Source organism: Antechinus flavipes, chromosome 2 (assembly GCF_016432865.1).
Source record: "Antechinus flavipes isolate AdamAnt ecotype Samford, QLD, Australia chromosome 2, AdamAnt_v2, whole genome shotgun sequence".
Taxonomy (NCBI): domain Eukaryota; kingdom Metazoa; phylum Chordata; class Mammalia; order Dasyuromorphia; family Dasyuridae; genus Antechinus; species Antechinus flavipes.
Window position 1 is genome coordinate 572,707,572 of NC_067399.1, and position 23,426 is coordinate 572,730,997.

General features: G+C 34.9%; 1 protein-coding gene across 2 annotated transcripts in view; it reads left to right on the top strand.

Moving 5' to 3' along the window:
• ARNT2 (aryl hydrocarbon receptor nuclear translocator 2) overlaps positions 1-23,426 on the top strand; it is a 258,192-nt gene that overhangs the window by 200,887 nt on the left and 33,879 nt on the right. For both annotated transcript variants that reach the window (XM_051981159.1, XM_051981160.1), the window contains exon 12: positions 4,463-4,614. In XM_051981159.1, coding sequence (XP_051837119.1) covers positions 4,463-4,614 — 152 coding nt within the window. The remainder of the gene's footprint in view (positions 1-4,462; positions 4,615-23,426) is intronic.

Genomic DNA, 23,426 nt, shown 5'->3' on the forward strand with positions numbered 1-23,426 from the left:
AATTCTCTACCCACTTCCTTTTTACATTCTATATCTGCACCTTATTTTCCACTCTCTCCTTTCCCCCCTTATTTACTTTTCTTTTTCTTGTTTTGCAAAACATCATGACATAGTGGAAATGTGCTGGATTTGGAATCAAGGAACCTGGGTCCTCAACAAAGCTCTACCATTTTGCTATATGTGTGACTTTGAGATAATCATTTAACTTCTCTGAACCTCAGTTCTCTCATCTATAAAAATGAGGAGTCCTACTCAGTGATAACTAGTGTCTCTTCTAGATCTTATCATATAATATTAATACATATAACACTTTAATGTTTACAAAAATAATTTACTCTTTTGTAAAGATTTGTCTTCTTATACTTGACATAATTTAAGTTCATAAACAGTTCATCTAAATCTTAAAATAGCCAATTATTTCAGACTATAGTATTAATTATTCCTAAATGTGGCCCTTTCATTTCCCAGTTAACTTACTTTGTTCTGTGCGGTCATATTCTACCTCTAACCCTGTCAATAATGTTTACGATTGGCCACAAGAAGAATGAATGAAAAAGTATGAGAGGAAAAGTGAAAATTAGTCACCAAGGCTGTGAAAATAAATCAGAGTATAGGAATTGCTAATCCTAAATCAGCATAATAAATATATTATTGTTACCTAAAATCTTGTTGCTATCTAAAGGCTCAGCTAATAAAGAACTTTTTTAATCCTAGAAAAGTAGCATATTAAGAATGGAAGAGACATTTTAAATCATCTATTGTGAACTCTTCTTCATGGTATCATGGAAAGAACAATGGATTTAGAGTCAATTTTCTATTTGAATTATGGCTTTGCTAATTACTATCTCTGTGGACAAGTTATTCCCAAAGTTTTTTCCTTTGTAATCTTCTGTCTTCTCCATACCTCTTCTTTCCTATTAATATTTCTTTTGCAGATGGGCTTATGTAAGTAACCATATGATATTTGTTCAGTTTTATGCTAGTGATCTTTAAGGATTTTATTTGAGAAGAATATGAAATGCTTTAAAGGTGAGGATTATACAATAGAATTTTTATGTGTTTTCCTTTTTAATATATATCAAAATTTTCCTCAAAAAAAATCCTGCCATATTTTCAAGTATATTATTATAAAATTTGTCTTGCCTTTACTCAGTCAATGAAAAATCAACTAACAGGAAGGCTTATTTTATTATTGATATATCAGCTTTAAAAATATTTAAATTAAAATGCTAAGCATGATTTCAAAGGATATCTCCATTTTATGGAGCCATAGAGATTGCAAACTGCTGAGGTTTTCAGAAATTTGTTGGTTCTAAAGCAGAATAAAAAAAGAGGGATTAAGCATCTGATTTCTGCCAGTACCCAGCTCATGTAGCATCAGTTCCTTGAGAAGGCAAATTTATTCATATGGTGGGAAAATTAAACCAGGACAGTAATGCCCTTTGGCCAACAATAATAAACGTATTCCAGAATCAAAGGGTCCACTGGCCAGCTATCTAATATCCACTAGGAAATCCTTGGGTTGGACATTGACACAGCTTTTGTATTCTTTGGGATTCTGCCATTGGGCATGGTGGCTAGAAATTGTTGATGAAGGGAAATACTTTTATTCATTTGAAACTGCAAAGGAATTAATTTTAAATAAAAATGAACTCTTTAATTTTAACAAAAGTATTTGAATATACCATGTATAAATATGGTAAACATATTCATGAAAACACTGCTTAACAAAATTTGCATATGACACAAGACTGGAAGTAAAATTTTAAAAGGAAAATATATATATTCTTTGACAAGCTAGGATCTTAAATCAAAAAAGATGAAATTTAGTACAAATAAATGTAAAATTTAGTACAAATAAATGTAAAATTTAGTACAAAAAATGTAAAAAAATTAAATTCAAAAAAATCAACTTTAACTTCATAAATGCTAGATGGAAGATGGTATGATTAAATAGAAGTGTATCAGGAAAAGATTTAGGACTTTCAGCATACTCAGGATAAGCCAACAGGGTGCTAATACAACCAAGAAAGTTAATGTAATATTAGGCTATATCTAAAGAGGAGAGGTTTCCATGACTAAGAAGGTGATAACTTTGCCCACATTTAAGGATATTTATAAGCTAGAAGGTATCCAAAGAAATTGAAGATCCTTGAGATCTTTCCATATAAGAATTGAGTAAAATGAGGGTGTTCATCTTGGATTTAAGAAAATTTTGGCACTGTTGGACAAGATCACTTCTAAGATACCTTCTAACTCTGACATTCCACAATTCTGTGAAATTCTATCTAGGCATTAAAAGAATAGAAGTAAATCTTGTCTTGTTAATCAGAAATCTCTCTGTAACTACTGGGTGATCTTGGGATAGTCAATTCACTTCAATCAGTCTCAGTTTTTTTAATCAATAAAATGAGGAGACTAGTGAATGATCAGATATTGAGAGGTTTTGGAGGTTAGAGAGACATTCAGAGGCATAAAGGAATGTGTCATAAGACAACCTAGCAAAAGGCTTACTTTGAGAAATAAGGATTGGAGAGGAGGGAAAAGAGACTCACCCCCATTGTTCCCCCCTCCTTTTTTTTGATTCTTACAAAATTAAGGCATTGATTCAGTATATTTGTCAAATATTTGCAATTGCAGAAATTATCCATTTTATCAGGTAATTTACTATGTTACCTTTGGAGAACCTGAGGAAAAAAGCAATAAATTTGAAAGAAAAACCTAAAACATTCCTTCACTTCAAAGAATAGGTAAATAATTAAGAAACTGCACTTGAGAAGACTAATTTATATCTATTTTAATAAGGCAAATCTAAGCATGTAATGTACTATTTAGTCAACTTTAACGGTTCTCAATTGCCTCTAGGATTAAATTAAAAAATCATTTATATTCTACAGCTGTCCATAATCTGACCCCTTCCTATTTTTTCAGTCACCTCACTTACACTTTAGTCCTTCCTTTTCCCTCCACTCCTGCATTCTGAGATCCAATGACACTGGTCTTTTAGCTGTTATTTATTTTATATTTCTCTAGCTGTCCTTCCAAGCCTGGTATTGTTTCCCCTCTTCATCCATGCTTCTGGTCTTCCCTGGCTTCCCTCAAGTTGAGTCCCACCTTTTGCTAGTAGTCTTTCCCCATCCTCCTTAATGCTCATGTCTTCTCTTTATATATATTTTGTTTGTTTATAATAGTTACAGAACAGAGAATTGAAAAATACACTGGCCTGGGTTCTGGTGTGGCTTTTGCCACTAAATATTTTTGTGTCTTCAAACAAGAAACTCAGCTTCTGAGAAGTGGTGAAGAGAGTAAGGTGCTGGGTTCCATTTGCACCTCAGACACTGTGTGATTCTGGGAAAGTTAGTTTCTCTCAGCCTCAGTTTCCTTAACTGTAAAAGGGGGCAATAATAATACCAACCCCCAGAGTTATTGTTAGGAACAAAGATAATATATGTAGGAACACAGATAATCTATGTAAAGTGCTTTACAAACATTAAAGTGCTATATAAATAAATGTTAGCTAGTAGTAGCAGTAGCAACAATAGAAATAATAATAGTTACAGTAGTGATGGTAGTGGTAGCCATAGTAATAATAATAACTGTGTTGTGGTAGTTATAATAGCATTAATAGTGGTCGTAATAGTAGTAGTATAGCGGTAATGGTGGTAGTAATAGCAATTATGGTAATAGTGGTGGTGATAGTAGTAGTCATAATAGTAGTTGTAGTAGTAGTAGTTATGGTAGTGGTAGTGGTAGTAGTAATAGCAGTAATAATAGTAATATATAAAAATGGCCTCAGTTTCCTATTCTATACAAAAAACATATACAGTTTTTTGCATAAGATCTTTAAGGATCTTATATTTAAGAACCTCTGACTCTGAGCTTCTGTTCTCCTTGATAACTGTGTAAATATGAACAAGTCACTTAACCTTTCTAGGCCTTGGTTTCCTCATCTGTAATATAAAGATGTTGGACTATAAGCTCTAAAATTCCTTCCATGTCTAAATCTTCCTATTTTTCATACACATATCTATTATAAATAAAAATACACATATTTTATATGAAATATAAAAATATTTATATTTTTTTCTAGTACCATGCTTGATTTGGGGACTTGTGGCCCACTTTGTTCCCATGCAGCTAAATGATGTAGTAGATAGAACTCTGGATGAGGAGTTAGGAAGACCTGAATTCGGATCTGACCTGGCATACTTACCATTTGTGTGACCTTGGACAAGTTATTTTTAAAAATTTTCTGTTTCCCTCAGTTTCATATGTAAAATGAGGATAATAATAGCACCTGCCTCCCAGTATTATTGTGAAGAACGAATAAAACAATCATTTGTAAAGCACTTAGCATAGTGCCTGGCACATTATAAAAATACCACAAAGATAAATATTTGTCCTCTTTCTTCCCTTCTGCCCCAATTCCACTTAATTTTATTTCTATAAACTGTTTCCTTAGGTCGTTAAGCTGAAAGGCCAAGTACTATCGGTCATGTATCGATTTCGGACCAAAAACCGGGAGTGGATGTTAATCAGGACCAGCAGCTTCACTTTTCAGAATCCTTATTCTGATGAGATTGAATACATCATCTGCACCAACACCAATGTGAAGTAAGTGTTCTCCTTTCCCTGTGTTTTATGCCAAATGGAAATGATTTCTCATAAAAGAATGCTTCTTGTTTTCAGATGGAATAATTGAAGACCATTCCACTACTATTTCTTTTTTTAAAAAAAAAATGCCCTTCTGTGGGATTCATCTGTGGAAAGTTTTCCTTCACAGAAAGGGGGTGGGGTGAAGAAAGGGCAGGGTGCTAAGTCAGCTCCACTCCAGGGTCCCTGTCTGCCCCACCACCTGACACTCTCTGGGATCAGGAACAAAAAAAGCCTCTTAAGCATGGTTCCTTACCTTCTACTCTCTATGCTCTTTCAAAAGCAGCTTCTGTGCCTTCTTCCTTCCCCTCCACTCCTCACTGAATTCCTCATGCATGGGAATGAAATCCTTCTCTCTACTATTCTGGCTGCAAATGCCCATATTCCTCATCCTGCAGGGATATTGGGGTGAGGAGGCTATGCTTCTCAGAGAACCTCTTTGGATAATGGGACTAAAATACAAGGACACTCGATTTGATCTGTAGTCCCTTTTGCCATCCAAGCATGGGTTGATGTAATTTCTTCCTCCAGTCTTGGCTTTTTAATCCTCCACAATTCTGTTTTTAGATGGAATCTTTAATCTCTTTTTTCCCCTCTTTGTCCAAAAGGATGTTTTCCTGTCTCCATTTTCCCCCTTCTCTCTTCTGCTTTCCCATTGTCTTCTTTTCTTCTGTTTCCCAGCATTCTATACCTATTTGTACTCCTTTGCTCCTCCCCATGTCTGCTTATCTGCAGCTCACTTTCCTTTTCCTTCCTCATTCTGTATCCTTCCACTTCTTGAGAAACTGTGTTTCATAATGGAAAGAGAGCTAGATCTAGAGCCAGAAGGATAAATAAGTGAGTTAAAAAATATAGACTTAGTTTGTGCTGAGCATTCTGCCAGGCTAAAACCTGGGTTTAAATTCTGCCTTAGTCGCTTATAACTATAACCTCCTAGAAAACCTCAGTTTTCTTATCTGTTAAATGGAAATAATAATACCTCATTAGCTGTTGGGAAGAAAATGGTTTTCACAATTTAAAATGCTAATAATTATGTTATTCCTCTTTTTCCTTCTGTCCTTTCTTCCAGCACTCCCTCTCTTTCCCATTCCTCCAAGACACAATTACTTTAGCTTTTGGGAGGGATAGTCAGGTCATTCCCCTGTACATATGTTAATATACAAGGGACATCTACTAGTATAAGGCAAAGACTGGGTTACAGGTCCTTCTTTTGCCACATACTACTCACATGCCCTTGACTCTTATCCTCACTTTCTTTACCTATGAAATGGGGATAATAATACTTTTATTACTCACTACCTTACAGGGCTTTTATGAAAAATCAATGAAGAAACAATGTAGGTAAAGCATTTTCTCCTTCTGTCTTTGTCATGTATTTTACATACACACTGAGAGAGAGAGACAGAGAGAGAGAGAGAGAGAGAGAGAGAGATGAATGAAATAGTGTTTATATTTTACTTGTGCCTTGTAATGTATGATATAAATTTAGCTATTGTTATTATCTGTCCAGCAGTGCTTATGTACATTATATATTTATATGTACAGGGGAAAGTATGGGGTAGGTAGGTGAAGTGGAGATGACCTAGTCCTGGGGCATTTCCTTGTATTATCATGAAATAGTGTTTATTCATTGCTTAACTATCTGTGGTATCCAGAAAGATTATGGGAAGCTCAAACCAGGGAAGGTATTAAAGCCAAGCAGTTTTTGTGCTCCAGGGTAAAAGAAAGACAGAGAATCTTTAATCAAATGTGAAATATTTGAGGGAACACAGCTGGTTTGTCTCTTTGGCAAACAAATATGGCCAGAGCCCCCACATAACTCCATGTATCATAATGTGGAAAACATCTGTATAGAAATAGCAATATCTACCTGATCTGGGAAAGAATGAGAAACTACACTCTCCTGTAAGCAGGTCTTCTTTGGCCATAAATCAAGATTAACATCCAAATACTGGCCCTACCATTTTCTTCTGAGTTCCAACAGCTCACAAGGAGTATACTCCTATACCTGACCATTATGCAGAGGATACAAGAAGACTGCTTCCATCAGGGAGGATTCAAGGAGGAGGTGTGGAATGGAGAGGAGGGAATTTTGCCACCAAGTTGTTATTGTTCATTAATTTCAGGCACATCTGACTTTTTGTGAGTCTGTTTGAGATTTTTTTGGCAAAATAACTAGAAGGGTTTGCCATTTCTTTCTCCATTTCATTTTACAGATGAGGAAACTGAGGCAAATAGTGTAAAGTGACTTGCCCAGGGTCACAAAGCTAGTAAGTGTCTGAAGCTGGATTTGTACGCAGGAAAAGGAGTTTTCCTGATTCAAACCTGGTCTTTTGCACCACCTATCAGTCTTGTGTCACGAAGTAGGCCCTACCAATTTCTGGCTTACTGCACTGACTAGAAGAACCAAATGCCAACAACTAAGAGTCCCTCCTTGCCTTTCCTGGTGGCCACTTTATAAGATCCCAAAGGACAAGGTCTACAGAGAAATCTCTGTATCTTCAAGAAATATATTTTTTAAAATATTAGAACATCTATAATATTTATATAAGAACTCAAGAAATAAGAAGTAGAAATCCTTTTTCTACATAGGAATGGGATATGCTACAGCCATGAAAAGTTTTCAATAAGCCGGACTCATGATAAAAAGATTAATTACTACCTAAAGAGGGGAAGAACATAGTGACCAGAACCATGACATATGCTAGGAATATATAAGCTTGGTTTATGTCTAAAACTCCTACATTCTTTTTCATCTTAGTTGAATTGGATCATTTTCACAAAGTGCTCCAGGACTATTTTTAGCAATATAGATTAGCATAAGAATTAAATAAGAAAAAAATACTGTCCCAACTGTGAATAAAACTGTAAGGTTATCCATACAGAGTCTCCAGGAAAATCAGATTTTTTTTTTATTCTTATAAAAGGATTTTAGTGCCTAATTCAGAGGTTATAATGTGGAATTAATATATTCTTAAAATTTTTCTAAGTATCTCTGCATGCATGTTCACTTCCCTTCACTCTCTTTGTCTATTATGTCAAGTCAAACAATGAAGTAATGAACTAGTCTAGGAACTCCGCAAAAAAGAAAGACTTACAATGTCATGGTTGATTCACCTGAGAGAATAGACAATTTTTATGCCTTTGAGTCCTTTGAAGATGGGGAAAAGGGCACTCATTTAGAAGAACTATGTCTTTTTCTCCCTTCCCTCCTTCCCTCTCTTCCTTTCCTTTCTTATTTTCTTTTTCATTCCTTTCCTTTTACTCTCATTCCTCTTGCTACCTCCTCTCCCCCATTCCATGCAGGGTTTATCTACCCTTCTTTTTTAAATATTCATTTTGATGTGTTTTGTACATAATAGTTATTCAGTAAATATTTATAAAGTTTCCATTTGAGTTGAGAAAAGTTTTTATAATCTGTTTTGGATTGGTATATTCTGAAATGTTGCTGACTGCCAAATCCTTTTTTTTTTCTGAAGCTCCTTAGAGAATAAGCCCGGGCATTATATTCTTCAGGAAACATAATAGTGCAAGTGTTTGGAACCTGACAGAGTCCTTTAGACTTGGCTCAAAAAAAATTGAGTAGATCAGACCACTCTATTTTCCCCAGTGTGCAGTAGAAGGCTAAGTGTACCATTTATTTTGGTGAGAAATAATAAAATGCAGCTGTGGGCCTGTAAAGAGTTTAAGAATCAGATTTTCAAAATCTTCATTAAATTATACCCCAGAATATGTCTTGTGTATAAAGACTTCCTTTGTCAGTATGATGCCACAAGCAAATTCTGTATTAGTTGATGGGCTAAGAATATATTTGTGCCAATAATAGAAGTGTTTATATACATTAGTAATGGGCATGAAAATAGTGATGGTCACTGTTTTTGCATCTTTAGAAAAGGAACTTGGAAGCCTTGTTTCAAAGTCTGACATGGGAATAATTTGATGTTGAAAAGAATAAATATATACATATACATATATATAAGAATATCTCAATGTTACTGGAAATAGATACATGTGTATATCATATGTGTATATATGATTTTCGATATATGCATGTGTGTATATACCCATATCTTCCTTACTAGATCTGGGATTCTTAACCCTTTGTGTATACGTGTGTGTGTGTGTGTGTGTGTGTGTGTGTGTGATAGATCCCTTTGGAAGTCTAACATAATCTATGAACTCCTTTTCAGATTATTATTTTAAGTGGTTGAAGAAAATGCTAAAATTCAATTAGAGGTTAAACAAAAATGTAACTTTTTCTCCATCAAAGTTCAGGAATCCCTAAAAATCTATCCATGGACTGAGTCACTAAAAGTTACACCTTGCTCTTGATGATATCTTATTTAAATTGTAATGGCAGCTTCAGTTGCAACTGTTCTGTTAACTTCTTTTTATTACTGTGAATCCTGGTTATTGCTTGATGATTATTATTTATCATAGTAATAACTAAAGACATTTATATTGAATTATAGAAGAAAACCTCTTTCAGAAAAACCCATTAGTAAAAAAATTAGAGGAGTTGTGTGTGTGTGTGTGTTTTAAGGTAACAAAAAGGTTCTCTGTAAGATTTCTGTAAATAGTAGACTAAAGGAAGTCTGTGGTACTCACAGTTCTGTGACTTTGGAGTCATGTTTATATTCACCACTTTCCAAAAGAACCACATGACCACCGAATGCCCCAGGGAGTCCAAGGTAATGGAATATTCAAAGCTAGAAATGCAGGGCTAGGAAAGTTGCAGGTAGATCACAAGTAAAAGTTCCATCAACTATTTTAGAGCAAGTGCCTACTTATCTTACTTGTCACATTGTAAGTGTGCTTTTTCATTCATTCAAAACATGATTTAATTGGCCAAAATAAAATTTGTTAACTTTTCTAGAATTAATCTTGTTTTACAGAACCATATATGTACATGTTATCTCTTCTAATAGAATATAAACTCTTGAGGGCAGGTATTATTTCATTTTTAATTTTTTATTCCTCATCATCTAGCACAGGGCCTGATATATTGCAGGTGATTTATAAATGCTTTGATTGATCTAAATTTCCACTGTTTTTGATTTATTAAGATTAAGATGAAAAAGTGTCCTTTTGATGAGGCTAGCTTAGACAAAATTTGTTTACAAAATCAGCCTCTTAAATAGAGTGAAGATAATTTGAAAGTTTGATTTTATCTATAGTGGGCAGTTTCAAATGTGAACAGTGACACCTTTGAGCCTGTGAGCTGAACTTTACTAATGGTTGGTTTGGTATGGAAAAATCATTAAAGTTTGTATCCAAATGTTTACCAAGTTCCTGGGGGCTGGAGAGTTGGGAGAGGGGAAGAAGGGAAGGGAAAGGTAGCTTAGTTTCTTTCAGTCATAGTTGTCCAAAAGAAACTTCCTGGAAAAATGGAAGATTTAATGTTTACTATTTGTGTTGAGCTGCTGAGGAAGAGAGCTCTTCAGCTTCCTACTATTTTTTCTTGTCAATTCTGATTAACTTCCAGAGCATGGAGAAAGAGAGAGAGAGAGAGAGAGAGAGAGAGAGAGAGAGAGAGAGAGAGAGAGAGAGAAAGTAATACTTATTTAACCAGTTAGCTTAGCCACTTTTTTAAACAAGCCCATCTATCCAGTGTCTTGTGGTCAATTCAGATTTTTATGAAGACAAGTCATGGGGTTATTTTTTCTGTATTAGATGTTTCAGTATTTTTCCATTTTCACAGCCTAGCTAGTTTATAACCCATTAACTAGTGTGTGGCCCTCATTCTAGAGCTACTTTGGGTCAGAGACCTGATGTCAACTCAGTCTCTCTCTTGCCTGCTATTGCCCTAGTTCGAAGTTTAGTGCTTATCATACAGATACTGTTCCAAAAAATACGTAACAGGGTCTCAGAAATGTTATTTTTCCCCTCTCAAATTCTTCCTCTATACAGTCAGTTTTGTTGACTCAAACAGTCCAACGGATACTTAAAGGTTTTCATATGTGTGCTTGCTATAAGCCCAGCACTATGATAAGCCCTTTGGGAAGTATCAAAAGAGTATGACATATTTTTTTGTCTTCCAAGAGCTTACAATTTGACTGGAGAGAGAGAACTGATATTTTATCAATGAATCAAATTAACATGTATTTTTAAGCAGCTACAGTATTGGCTACATGCCATGCTAAGCAGTAGAGACACAAAGATACAAATGAAATAATTTGTGCCCTTAAGGAATTTCATTCTTTTGGGAGAGAAAATATTTACATAAATAAAAATATACAAAATAACTGCAAGGTAATTTTTTTGGATGAACTGTACTAGCCATTTCTTCATGTAAATAGTGGTGCTTGAACAGAATTTTAAATGAAACAAGGCAACCTAACAGGTGGAAGTGAGGAAAAATGCATTCTAGGCAAGGGGACAGCTGTGACAAAAGTATAAAAATGGGAGTATCCTGTGTAAGGAGAACGACAAGGCTAATTCAGCTGCACTGTGAAATGCAACAAAGGAAGCAATAGATAATAAGATTGAAGAGGTAGGTTGAAACCAGGTTGTAAGCAAATAAGGGAGATTCTTTTTGATCCTAGACAAAGGGGATCTTTGTCCATCAGATCCATCAGATCTGACAAAGGTATTCTTCACCTTTGTAGACCATGGACCCCACTGATAGTCTGGTGAAACTTCTTCTCAGAATCATATTTTAAAATATATTTATTATATAGGATTACAAAGGAAACCAATTATATTGAAAGTTATCAAAATTAACAAAAAGGGGAACTTTATAGGCTCCAGATTAAGAACTGCATTTCCTAGAGACAATAGGAAGCCAAAGGAGTTTATTGAATAGGAAAGAGGCTTGGTCAGATCTGTACTTTAGAAAATCACTTTGACACCATACATAAGATGGCTTTAAAAGGAGAGATGTAAGACCAATTAAAAAGCCATTCCGACAGTCCAATAAAGAGAGGGTCTGAATTAGGTGGTCATGATCTAATCCAATCCAATAAACATTTATTAATTGCTGCCTATTATATGCCAAGCATTGTGCTAAGGGCTAGGAATACATTTAATAAAAAGGAAAGGGGGAGAGAACACATTAAAAGAAGACAGAAAAGAAGGGGAGAGGAACAGGACACCAGAGGGTATCCCGAACATGGAGTTGACACTAAGCAGGGTAGCAAATGCCAAGTGGAATGAATTGAGTCCAGTTTCTGCCTTCCATAAAAGAAGTTATTGGGAGGAGTTTGCTAATGTGGCCTTCCAATAGGGAAGGTGGTGTCAGGGAAGCCTTGACCTAGCAGAAGGAGGGTAAGTAAAAGGAATGGGCTCATCCTGGGAGGGGAATCTTGTTCCCTGGAATGAAAACTAAAACAAAACCCATGCAAGGCAACTGAAATAAAATGGAGTTTCATGAGTATAGAGGATGGGAAAGATAAGAGATATTGGTAATAGATTGGATCCCATGTGAAAAATCTGAAGACAATTTAGTGCTAAAGTAAACAGTACTTTTAAAACTCATTTCTTTACATCTTTATAGTTAGCAAAGCCATTTCACATATTATTCCATTTTATCTTTTCAATGACCCTGTGAAATTGGAATTAAAGAAACTCAGAGATAAAAATGACTTGATTAAAATTACCCAGGTCATAAATGAGCAAAGTTTTCCAATTCTGTTCTTCTGAGGTATCTGGGCTTGAATTCAAATCTTGTTTCAGAAATTTATTTGCTTTTTGACCATCATCAAGTCATTTTACTTCTCAAAGTGTTACTTTTCATATATATATTCTTATTTTCTTATTTCTATTTATTATATTTTCTTATTGCTTTACACCTAACCCACAGAATTGTTGTGAGAAAAGCATTTTTACATTTTTTTCTTTTTCAATCTTAAAGTACTATCTAAAGTAGGTTATTAATATTATGCTTAAAAATACACTGTTAGTATAACTAAAGATAAGTGAAAGGAGAGCTGATATAAAAGTTTTTAAAGCAGAAATAAGAATGTTAGATGGACTTTGAATAATAGTTAGGTTATAAATAAATGGAAAGGATGAGGAGGAAGCTTCCTGGTAGGGGAAGTAGCATGAGCAAAGGTAGAGATACTTCTTATTACCACCATCACTACTCCTATTGCTGCTACTCCTACTGCTAATAATGAAGCAGCATGTGTAAAGGTAGGGATACATTTATTCATTAAATCAGAATAGCTTCAGAAGAGTTTCCAGATTTTTTATGATTAAATAGAGGTGCCTCTAAGTCCATTTAGAATCCCTCCTCTTCCTCTTGCTAATGGAATAAATAATAATTACTATTATTATTGACTAATAATAAATACTTCTTGTAATAATTATTACAATATATTATAATATTATGATGATATTGATATAATTTTATAATAATTATTATTATTATCATTATTATAAAATGCTTATATAACAGCTATTTGGTGCCAGGCACTATGCTGAGTACTTTACAAATACTATCTTAGTTGATTTTCACAACAACCCTGGAAGATAGGTATTATTATCATTGTCCTTTCATAGTTGAGTGAACTGAGACAAATAGAGGTTAACTGACTTGCCCTAGTAAGTATCTTAGGCCTAATTTGAACTCAGGTCTTTCTAACTCCAGGCCCAGCAATCTATCTACTAACTACTTGGAGGCAGGAAGAAGCATGATCCATGTGGAAAGAATGATGAGACCTAATTGCAGGTTGGAGAGTAATAGAGAAATGAGGTGGAATTAGATAATGTGAATTTAGATTATGAAGTACTGTTAACCTCAATTATGTTGGCATATGCTTGGTGATGATGTGGGGAGGATCAGAATTAGAGAGGTCAACTAAGTGGAAGGAGTCTGAGAGAGACTGTGGTCCTAAGAAATCAGACATATTGCGTCCATAGTCAGGGGAGTCAGTAAGAACAACTCTAGTAAGAAGATCATTCCCCTAGTTTGCCCTATTTTGTGTTGCTTTCTGAATAGGGGAGTCCTAAGTGTTCATTGTTATTAAGTGGGCAGAGGTCTAAATTAATCTTTCTCCATCTGAGACAAAACTTAAAAGACCAGAGTTATTTCATGGAATTTCTCCCATAAGGAAAGATGCTAATCCTTATTTGAGAGTCCATTATTATGAAGTTTCAGAAAAGAAAGGTCTTGCTCTCAGAGTTCTTGGCACTGTCGGGTGGCTTAATATCAGAAATGGATACTTTTATCAGTAGAAATAACACTGAAGAAGCATTATTGTTTGCTTTATTGCTGTATTCCAGTGGCATGCAACCTTTCCATCTGACCTGCAGCTGAAATATTCCATATATATATGTTGCCTTCTCCATTTGAACATAAGCTTACTGAGAGCAAGGACTACCCGTGCTCTGTTTCTATTAGTATCCTTGGTATTCAGCTTAGTATTTTGCCTATAATACATGTTTAATAAATGTTTTATATATTCACCTATTATATCAGAATAGCTTCAGGGGAATTCCCAGATTTTTTCTGACTAAAAAATGGAGGTACCTCTAGGTCCAGTTAGAATTGAAAATACTGTTCAGGATGGCACATTTGTGCCAATGTATGTACTGGGTAGGGTTCATGGTAACTTCAGTTAGGGCCAAGAGAGAAGGTATTAGAATACTGTCACAAAAGAGGCTGAGTAGCAGTGGGATGTGACTTAGAAAGGGAATGAGACTGAGAGGCTACTGAAATAAGAGTGATGATCAAATACTGGAATCATTTCTAACTTAAAACATGGAAGAGTAAACACCATAAGATCAAGATAAGTATAGAGTCAATTCCAAGGAAGTAAATCAAATCAAATAAGCTTGTGCAGCCAATGAGAAACAAGAGAATTAACTGTAGAGTAGGATTTAGGTTTATGAAATTATCATGAATGAGTGAATGAAAATGCATTTATTTTTATTATGTGCCAAGTTCTATAATAAGAATTGGAGTTATAAATTTTAAAAGTAAGAGTCCTTGTCCTTAAAAATCTTATCTTCTGATAGAAAGGAGATATTGCATATAAGAGAATGATAGTGAAGGGGAAGTGTTTTGGCATGCCTTTCCATTACAAAGATAGGGCCCAAGGAAGTTACAGATAAAATATCAAGAAGATAGCTAGGGTGTAAAATGAGGCTTTATTAGGTCCTAGTAGACTGATGAATCATGTGAGGCACTTGCCAGTCAAGACCATGTGGAGATTCCACAAGTGAAAGAATTAAGGCCCGTCTTCCTCCCCAATTGTCTTTGGTTCAAAGGGTTCAGGAACACCTCAGATAACAAAAAGATGGCCAGAGTTTTGAGGTTAACATTTTCACTGGACATTATCATGGTGCCTCCACAGTTTTCAAAGATCTTCATACATAATCCTGGGCTTTTGCATCAACTACAAGATATTTGCCTCCTCTCTTTATTTCCCTCCTGCCTAACTTTAAAGAAATAAGCACTGCATTCGAAATTAGAAGACCCAGGTTTGAAGCCTAACTTTGCTATTTATTCCCTGCATGACCCTGGAAAAATACCTAACCTCTCTGGCCCTCAATGTCTTCATCTTTAAAATGAGGAATTGTGTTAGATAATTTCCAATCCCTTAAAGCCTTAAAGCAGTGGTTCTCAAACCTTTGTTCTCAGTATCTTCATGTTGTTAAAAAAACTGTCGAGGATCTGTTCAAAAAGTTTTTGTTCACATGGATTGTTCACATAGCTATTTACTATATTAGAAATAAAAAATAATTTTGAATTTGCAGACCCTCTGAAAGGGTTTCAGAGACCCCAACAATTCTTTGTACTACACTTTGAGGACCACTGTCTTAAAGCATATCATCACTTTTCAAATCATATTTTTAAAAATAATGTATATGTTTGATTTAAGTAATGCTGGAGTCTTATTGGAAATCAATAAGCTAAAATTCTAAATAAACTACTAATTAAATTTTATCAAAAACTACTTAGTCTAATCTTGTTCTATATTAAGGTTTGAATAAAACACTCAGTTCACACTGAACTCTTCTGGTATTGGTTGGTTGAGATCTGTCCATGGTTCTGAGATTACTAGTCATTTTGGCATCAAAATTCTTTGTATTTCCTCTCATTAAAGGGATGGCTTTGCTGTTCATTCTGTTTCCTTTAGATTTCTTGGTTCAACCTTTGGGCTGGTCCACAGCTCATTCTTCATTTCAGTAGGTTTAAAAAAGATCCATTAGTTTCCTTTGTAGCTGAGTCATTTCCAGGAATGACCTCAGATTGCAATAGCTCTCTGTAGTCGCATATCATTTTTGTTCTACAGGAAGCACAAGAAATCAGACCTGGCCACATGTCATCTATATTTGGCAAGCATAACTTCCAATCATTACTAACCTTTTCTCCAAATGAGAGCTATTTTTCTATTGGTTCTCAATTCCATGTTCTATAAAGCCATGCACTAATATCAGGTCCACAATTCACTCTTTAAAAGACATTTTGAGCATTATATTAAAAATCAAATATATTTTGTATATCTATGTCTCTTTGTATATCTATCTTGCATATGTACTTGTATATCCATCTGTTTACCTGAGGTCAATTTAAATGACTGATTCATAATCCATGTTGGCTTCCAGTTGTCACTTTGTTCCTTTCTAAATATTCTTAATCCATATATTTAGCAGTATGTTCTAGAAATTTAGGGATTTACTATAAATTCAAAATTCCCAGATTCTCTTCTTTTCTCCTTTTGGAGAATCAGAATAGTATTTGTTGATGCAGTGAATTGAACATTGGGTCTAGAGGCAGGAGAACCAGAGTATAAATTCAGCCTTAGATATTTCCTAATTGTATGATCTGGGCAAGCCACTTAAACATTGTTTGCATCTGTAAAATGCTAAGGAAATAAAAATAGTAGCACCTACCTAGCAGAGTTTTTATGAGATAATCTTTGTGAAAGCATTTAGCAAAGTGCCTGACGAATAATAGATACTATATGAATGCTTGTTCTCTCCCCCAACAACATTTCCATTCTTTCACTGCTCCTTCTATTTGTCAGCTCCAGCTTTCAAGGATTTTAGGAATACTTTCAATGAGTGCTACTGATATAATTTTCAGCAATGAGAATCTAATTCTTAGGTAACAAGCTGTCTTGTTTTGTGTTTGTTTTTTTCATCCTTTGAAGTTAATGCTTTTCCTATTACTAACTTCAAGACAATGCTTAAATTTATTCGTTAAACCTTAATGCTTCTTGATCTTTGACTCCTGTAGAATAAATGTGTATTAGGTGAATGTTAAAGAATATTGATTTCCTTTAAAACTCATAGGTTGGCAGTGGGAAAGTGTGTGTGTGTGTGTGTGTGTGTGTGTGTGTGTGCCTGTCTGTCTATCTGTCTATTTAGGTTTAGGGGGTTAAAGATAAATGTTTGTGACCAAGAGTGATTAGTAACGTAAAATATCAGAACATCCTGGTGCAGTCTTCTTAATCTACAATTTTTTTGAATCTGCTGTCAGTAAACCCTTCAATATTAACTATGCATGGTTTTTCTTGCTTAAGAATGTACAGGCATTCTGTGGCTTATTTTTTATAACATTGCAATAAAAAAAGTTTAAGAAGCCTCCTACAGTTCTCCTCTCAGCATGAGGAAACCTCCCAGAACAGTGCCTTATGTCCCATGGCCACTCAACAAAAGAAGAGCAAACAAATGAACTCCAGGCCCAGGAAACTGATGTCCTGACTGTGGAGAAGGTCAGTTTCTTGTAGTTCGACAAGGCAGTTCAGCTGGAGAGGTGGAGGACCTTGTTTCCCTGAGTGTCAATCCCACATAGAACCAGAGCCAAGAACAAAAATCTTTCAAGTTCAGATTGTTGGATGGAAGACAATTTTTGAGTTCTGTGAGATTTAATTGCTTTTAATTCCCTTAGTTGTCTTAGAGGCATATAAGAAGCACTTATTATATAATGTAGACTCACTTTGAGCTAGCAAAACACTTTTTAAAATTAAATGTTTTCTTCTAATATAATTGCTTAAATTAAGGAAAACTGATAGAGAGAAGTTCTAATCATAAACAGACTTTTTAATGATACTTTGAATAGTGAATATCCATGAATGAATAGAGCAATGAAAAAGCATTTCTAAGAATTTATTTTGTATCAGGAACTGTGCTAAGTGCTCAGAATACAAACACAAAAATGAAGAGAGTTTTTACCACCCTTCCAAGAGTTTTAAATGATAATAGAAGCAGAAAATACACTGGACAGGCCAGTGTCCTGGGAGGGATTTTTCGTTTAAAAAATTAAGGGGATATTTAGCTGGACTATATGAAAGCAGACTTATATGGAATGATATGGAAGTAGACTGACACATATTTTTCCAATAAAGATAGCAGTGCTAATTTGAATATAGTTCTAGAATTAGAAAAAGGGGGACTATGGGAGAGAATAAGACCTCTGATTGGAAAATGTCTGGGGTATGAAATGAACCACAGCAAGAGGAGCCAGCCTTGTTATAGTAAAGCCATAAGGTATTCACTAATGTCACTTGCCTTCCATTGGTGGTATCTCCATGCTAGAGTTTCCAATCTGAAGAGATAAATCTTCCAGTTATAAGTAGAAGGATGCTTATGAGAAAATTTGATTTCTCTGTCCTGAAGATTGAAGACTGAAGCTTCATAAAGTTACTCTCCATGGATTCACAGAATCATATAATGCTAGAAATGGAAGAACCTTCAAGATGTCTTAATGTAATCCTTTAAGTTTACAGAGTAAAGGCCAAGAGAGGGAAGGGATTTGCTCAAAATCATACAACTAGTATTTGGGACATTTGGGACAAGAACCTTTATCTCCTGACTCTACATCCAATGATCATTCCACTATATCAAGTTACCTTAGAATATATGAGGAATATGTTTCTCTAACCCCACAGAAATCATAGCATTGTTGCCTTTGGGTGGATATAAAGGCTATATTGATGTGTCTATAGAATTCGAATGATAGAATTATCATAATGTCCTATACAAAGATAATTCATGCCAATCTAAAGTTAGGTTTCATTCTGAATATATTTAAGCTAAAAATATTTAGTATATATTCTAGGCTTATATACAATATTAATCCAGACTATATTCTTGAAAAGTTGAATTTGTAAAAGTCTTTTTTGAAGTGGGAACTGCTTAAGGTAATGAAATATGAAAAAAAGAGATTCTGTATTATTCAGCAAAACTCTATTACATTGATAGAAAGTGCTGGGGGGTTTTTTCATTTTGTTGAGATTTAATTACATTTAATTCAGATGGTAAAAGGAATGGGAAGATCACAAAATATTAGTTTGCAGTACACCCAAAATTTGGCATATGATAAGTCTTTTTTTTAATAACTTTTTATTGACAGAACCTATGCCAGGGTAATTTTTTTTACAGCATTATCCCTTGCATTCACTTCTGTTCCGATTTTTCCCCTCCCTCCCTCTACTCCCTCCCACAGATGGCAAGTAGTCCTATACATGTTAAATAAGTCACAGCATATCCTAGGTACAATATATGTGTGCAGAACTGAACAGTTCTCTTGTTGAACAGGGAGAATTGGATTCAGAAGGTAGAAATAACCCAGGAAGAAAAACAAAAATGCAAACAGTTTACATTCATTTCCCAGTGATCCTTCTTTGGGTGTAGCTGCTTCTGTCCATCCTTGATAATTGAAACTGAATTAGATTTCTTTGTCAAAGAAATCCACTTCCATCAGAATACATCCTCATACAGTATCATTGTTGAAGTGTATAATGATCTCCTGGTTCTGGTCATTTCACTCAGCATCAGTTCATGTAAGTCTTTTCAAGCCTCTCTGTATTCATCCTGATGGTCATTTCTTACAGAACAAGAATATTCCATAATATTCATATACCACAATTTACCCAACCATTCTCCAATTGATGGGCATCCATTCATTTTCCAGTTTCTAGCCACTACAAACAGGGCTGCCACAAACATTTTGGCACATACAGGTCCCTTTCCCTTCTTCAGTATCTCTTTGACGTATGATCCTGCTGGATCAAAGGGTATCCACAGTGTGATAACTTTTGGGGCATAATTCCAGATTGTTCTCCTGAATGGTTGGATTCATTCACAAGTCCAGCAACAATGCATCAGTGTCCCAGTTTTCTCGCATCCCCTCCAACGTTCATCATTATTTTTTCCTGTCATCTTAGCCAATCTGACAGGTGTGTAATGGTATCTCAGAGTTGTCTTAATTTGCATTTCTCTGATCAATAGTGATTTGGAATACCCTTTCATATGAGTGGAAATAGTTTCAATTTCATATGATAAATCTTTTAGTAGAAAATTCATTTTTGCTCCTTTATGCTATTTCAGTACATCTCTGCTGTTGTTTTCTTACTCTAGAAATCTGATATGTTCTAAATATAGCCTTGATATTGTCGCAAGTGGACATTGAAAGGGACTTCTTATAGACTTGCTTATTTTTTAAATGGGGTAAAGAGAAGGGGAAAGAAGGGAGGAAGGGTTGTGTTGTACAAAAAATTGTCATTAGCTAATTGATAAACAAATCCTAAAATCTGTATATGTAAATGCAAAAGTAAGATGGTCCTTTCGCTCAGATAGCTTATATTCTAATAGAAGAGGCAGCATCAAAACAAGAAGAGCTTGGATTTAGAAAGATACAGCAATGGTAAATGGAGACATAGGGGAATTGCATGACATGTCTTTTCCAGGGCAAATGGCACTCTACTGGGTCCTTGAGAAGTAGCAGGATAAATGTCAAGAAGATGATGACTGAGCCAGATAGATATATCATCTTATGTTTTTGTTTTCAAATAGCTTGTTCTATTTTTTTTTCTGAAATAAGTAATCTTAAAAGGGAGAGGTCAAAAGACAAAATTGCAGAAGTTAGCAAAGAAATAATTAAATGTTCATTTCAGACTTCCTGATTAGAGGGAGAGTTGAGTGACATACTTGGAAGCTGATTTCAAGGAAGTCTCCTTTGTTTTGGAAAAAGAACTTCCATAGGAATTCACTGTAGAAGAAACAGTGAGATAGAATGTGGAAAGAGCCTTGAACTGCAACAAGACCTGATTTCAAAACCTATCTCCGACTCTTATTAACAAAGTAGAGAAATCATGGGATCTCTCTAAGCCTCAGTTTCCTCCACTACTTTAATATATAGGTGGTTATGAGGGAAATACTTTGTAGACTATTAATTTACTTCAAGTTCATAAGTTTGAAGGAAGTTTATATTTTATATCAAAGATTGGTGGTGTTGTCAGTAGGGTTGTTCTCTGTGCTTAAGCTATAAAGCATCATAGAAAAATCTAAGTTCTTGTTTGTTTTTTTTTAATTATCCACCCTCGATGCATATATACAGTGAGCACTATATATATGAACGTTCCTGATCCCTACACTAAACAAATTCTTTTCAATTAATTCAGTTTCATGTGTAAGCTTCCACTGTGGGAGACTGATTAGAACAGTGGGCCTGCAATCAAGAAAATCTGAGTAGAAAATCAGCCTGGAATATATACAGCAATATGACTCTGAGAAAATCATTTTATTTCTATCTGCCTTATTTTCTTCATCTGTAAAATGGGGATGATAATAATAGCACCTCCCTCAAAGGGTTGTGAGAATAAAATGATATTATATTTGCAAAGCTTTAAAGCACTACAAGAATACTAGCTCTTATTATTAGCAAAGTATTATTGTTCAGTCATTTCAGGCCCCTAGCTGCCCCATTAGCTGGTTGAGATGATAATAATGATGGGACTTTGGTAATAGTAGAGTCCAATATAGTAATATAGTCCAATAGTAATTGGACTCAGGACGTTTTTGACAGTGTGGGGTGGAGGGCAGCATAACTCAATAAGGGAATAACTCAATAAGGGAACCTCTACCTAGGAAACTTTCTTGGCCACAATGTTGACATTTGTCAGTTTCTCTTTTTGCTTTTATGATCAAGAGAGGAGATCAGACAGTATTAAATTTATTTTTTTTCAGGTTTTTATTTTTATTTTTTAAATAACTTTTTATTGACAGAACCCATGCCAGGATAATTTTTTTACAGCATTATCCCTTGCCCTCACTTCTGTTCCCATTTTTCCCCTCCCTCCCTCCATCCCCTCTTCCAGATGGCAAGCAGTCCTATACATGTTAAATAGGTTACAGTATATCCTACATACAATATATGTGTGCAGAACCGAACAGTTCTCTTGTTGCACAGGAAGAGTTGGATTCAGAAGATAAAAATAATCTGGGAAGAAAAACAAAAATGCAAGCAGTTTATATTCATTTCCCAGTGTTCTTTCTTTGGGTGTAGCTGTTTCTGTCCATCCTTGATCAATTGAAACTGAATTAGCTCTCTTTTTCGAAGAGATCCCCTTCCATCAGAACACATCCTCATACAGTATCGTTGTTGAGGTATATAATGATCTCCTGGTTCTGGTCATTTCACTTAGCATCAGTTCATGTAAGTCTCTCCAAGACTCTCTGTATTCATCCTGCTGGTTATTTCTTACAGACAGTATTAAATATTTAGAGAATTCTTTTGGAGTCCTGCCTTGATGGGAGATGGACCAAGTCCCTCTTCTTGAAATAGACTGTATTCTAATAACCTAAGTAATGATCCCTTGTCTCTAACCTGATCTGTAGCCATTTTGAACTCTGTTGTATGTTATATCTAAGGAAGCTCAGGAATCTAGTCTCAAAAGAATGTCTTAAATTTTTTTTTAAGTGTAAAAATAATTATAGGATGATTATAAAGGAAACAATTTTATAAAAATACAGTTACCGAAATATTTTTAAAACAAATTCACATACTCCAGACTTAGGACTCCTAATTTACAGAGCGACTACAGACTACCTTATCTTGAATTTAATTTAAATTTAAGAAGGGCATTAAATTTCAGAGCCTTCCAGGGATAGTCTTCCTATTAGCTTCCTTCTTAACTCAACTTTTACTGATTAGGGAACTTCAAGATTGAAAGAGTAGATAAATTGAACACCATTGTTATTAGATTTCTTCTTTCAAATAAAGACTATTCAGAGGTGTCAAACACAGCCTGCAGAACTGGATTAAAATGCATTTGGGAAAACATTTAATAAAACAAATGAAAATTCAACACAGATTAATGTTAATTCCTTGTTTTCTAAAACATCAGATAGTTCTCAGGGGATCACTTTCTATTCAAGTCTGATAGGATTGGACTACGTAGTAATAGATATGATGCTGGTGCCCTGTGCACCTAATTCTCCTAAGCCACTTGGGTGGTCTGGGCTTGTTCTCAAGAGTTAATTTTAACTTGAAATCTAATTGCATTCACAGGAACAACCTGTGTGGAGCTTTTAGTCTCTCCTAAAAAGCAGAAGAAATCAAGAAAGTTATTGTGAAATGAGAATCCTTCTTAAACAATCTGAGTAGTATTTTGTTTAATTTTTAACAATTGGCTCTCATTAGAGCACCAGCCCTGACTCAAGAGGACCTGAGTTCAAATCCAGCCTCAGACACTTAACACTTATTAGCTATATGACCCTGGGCAAGTCACTTAACCCCGATTGCCTTGCAAAAACAAAATTAGCTCCCCCACACACAAAAAAAAAATCTATGCCAAACACATTTTAAGTTTAATCTACATTATTAATATGTTCATAAGGCTAGAACATCAACAGAATGATAAATAAAGTCTTGGTTTGTACTGTTTGCTGTTTCCTGACATATGTATGTTAACCCTGAAAATTTAAGTGGAGCTGATTCTAGCATAGCCCTGAAAGGACTGGGCAACAAAGAAGGTGGAAAATGGCATCTATTATCCTATGACTGGGATATAGTCAACCTGCTGGCTTTTCCCTGTTGC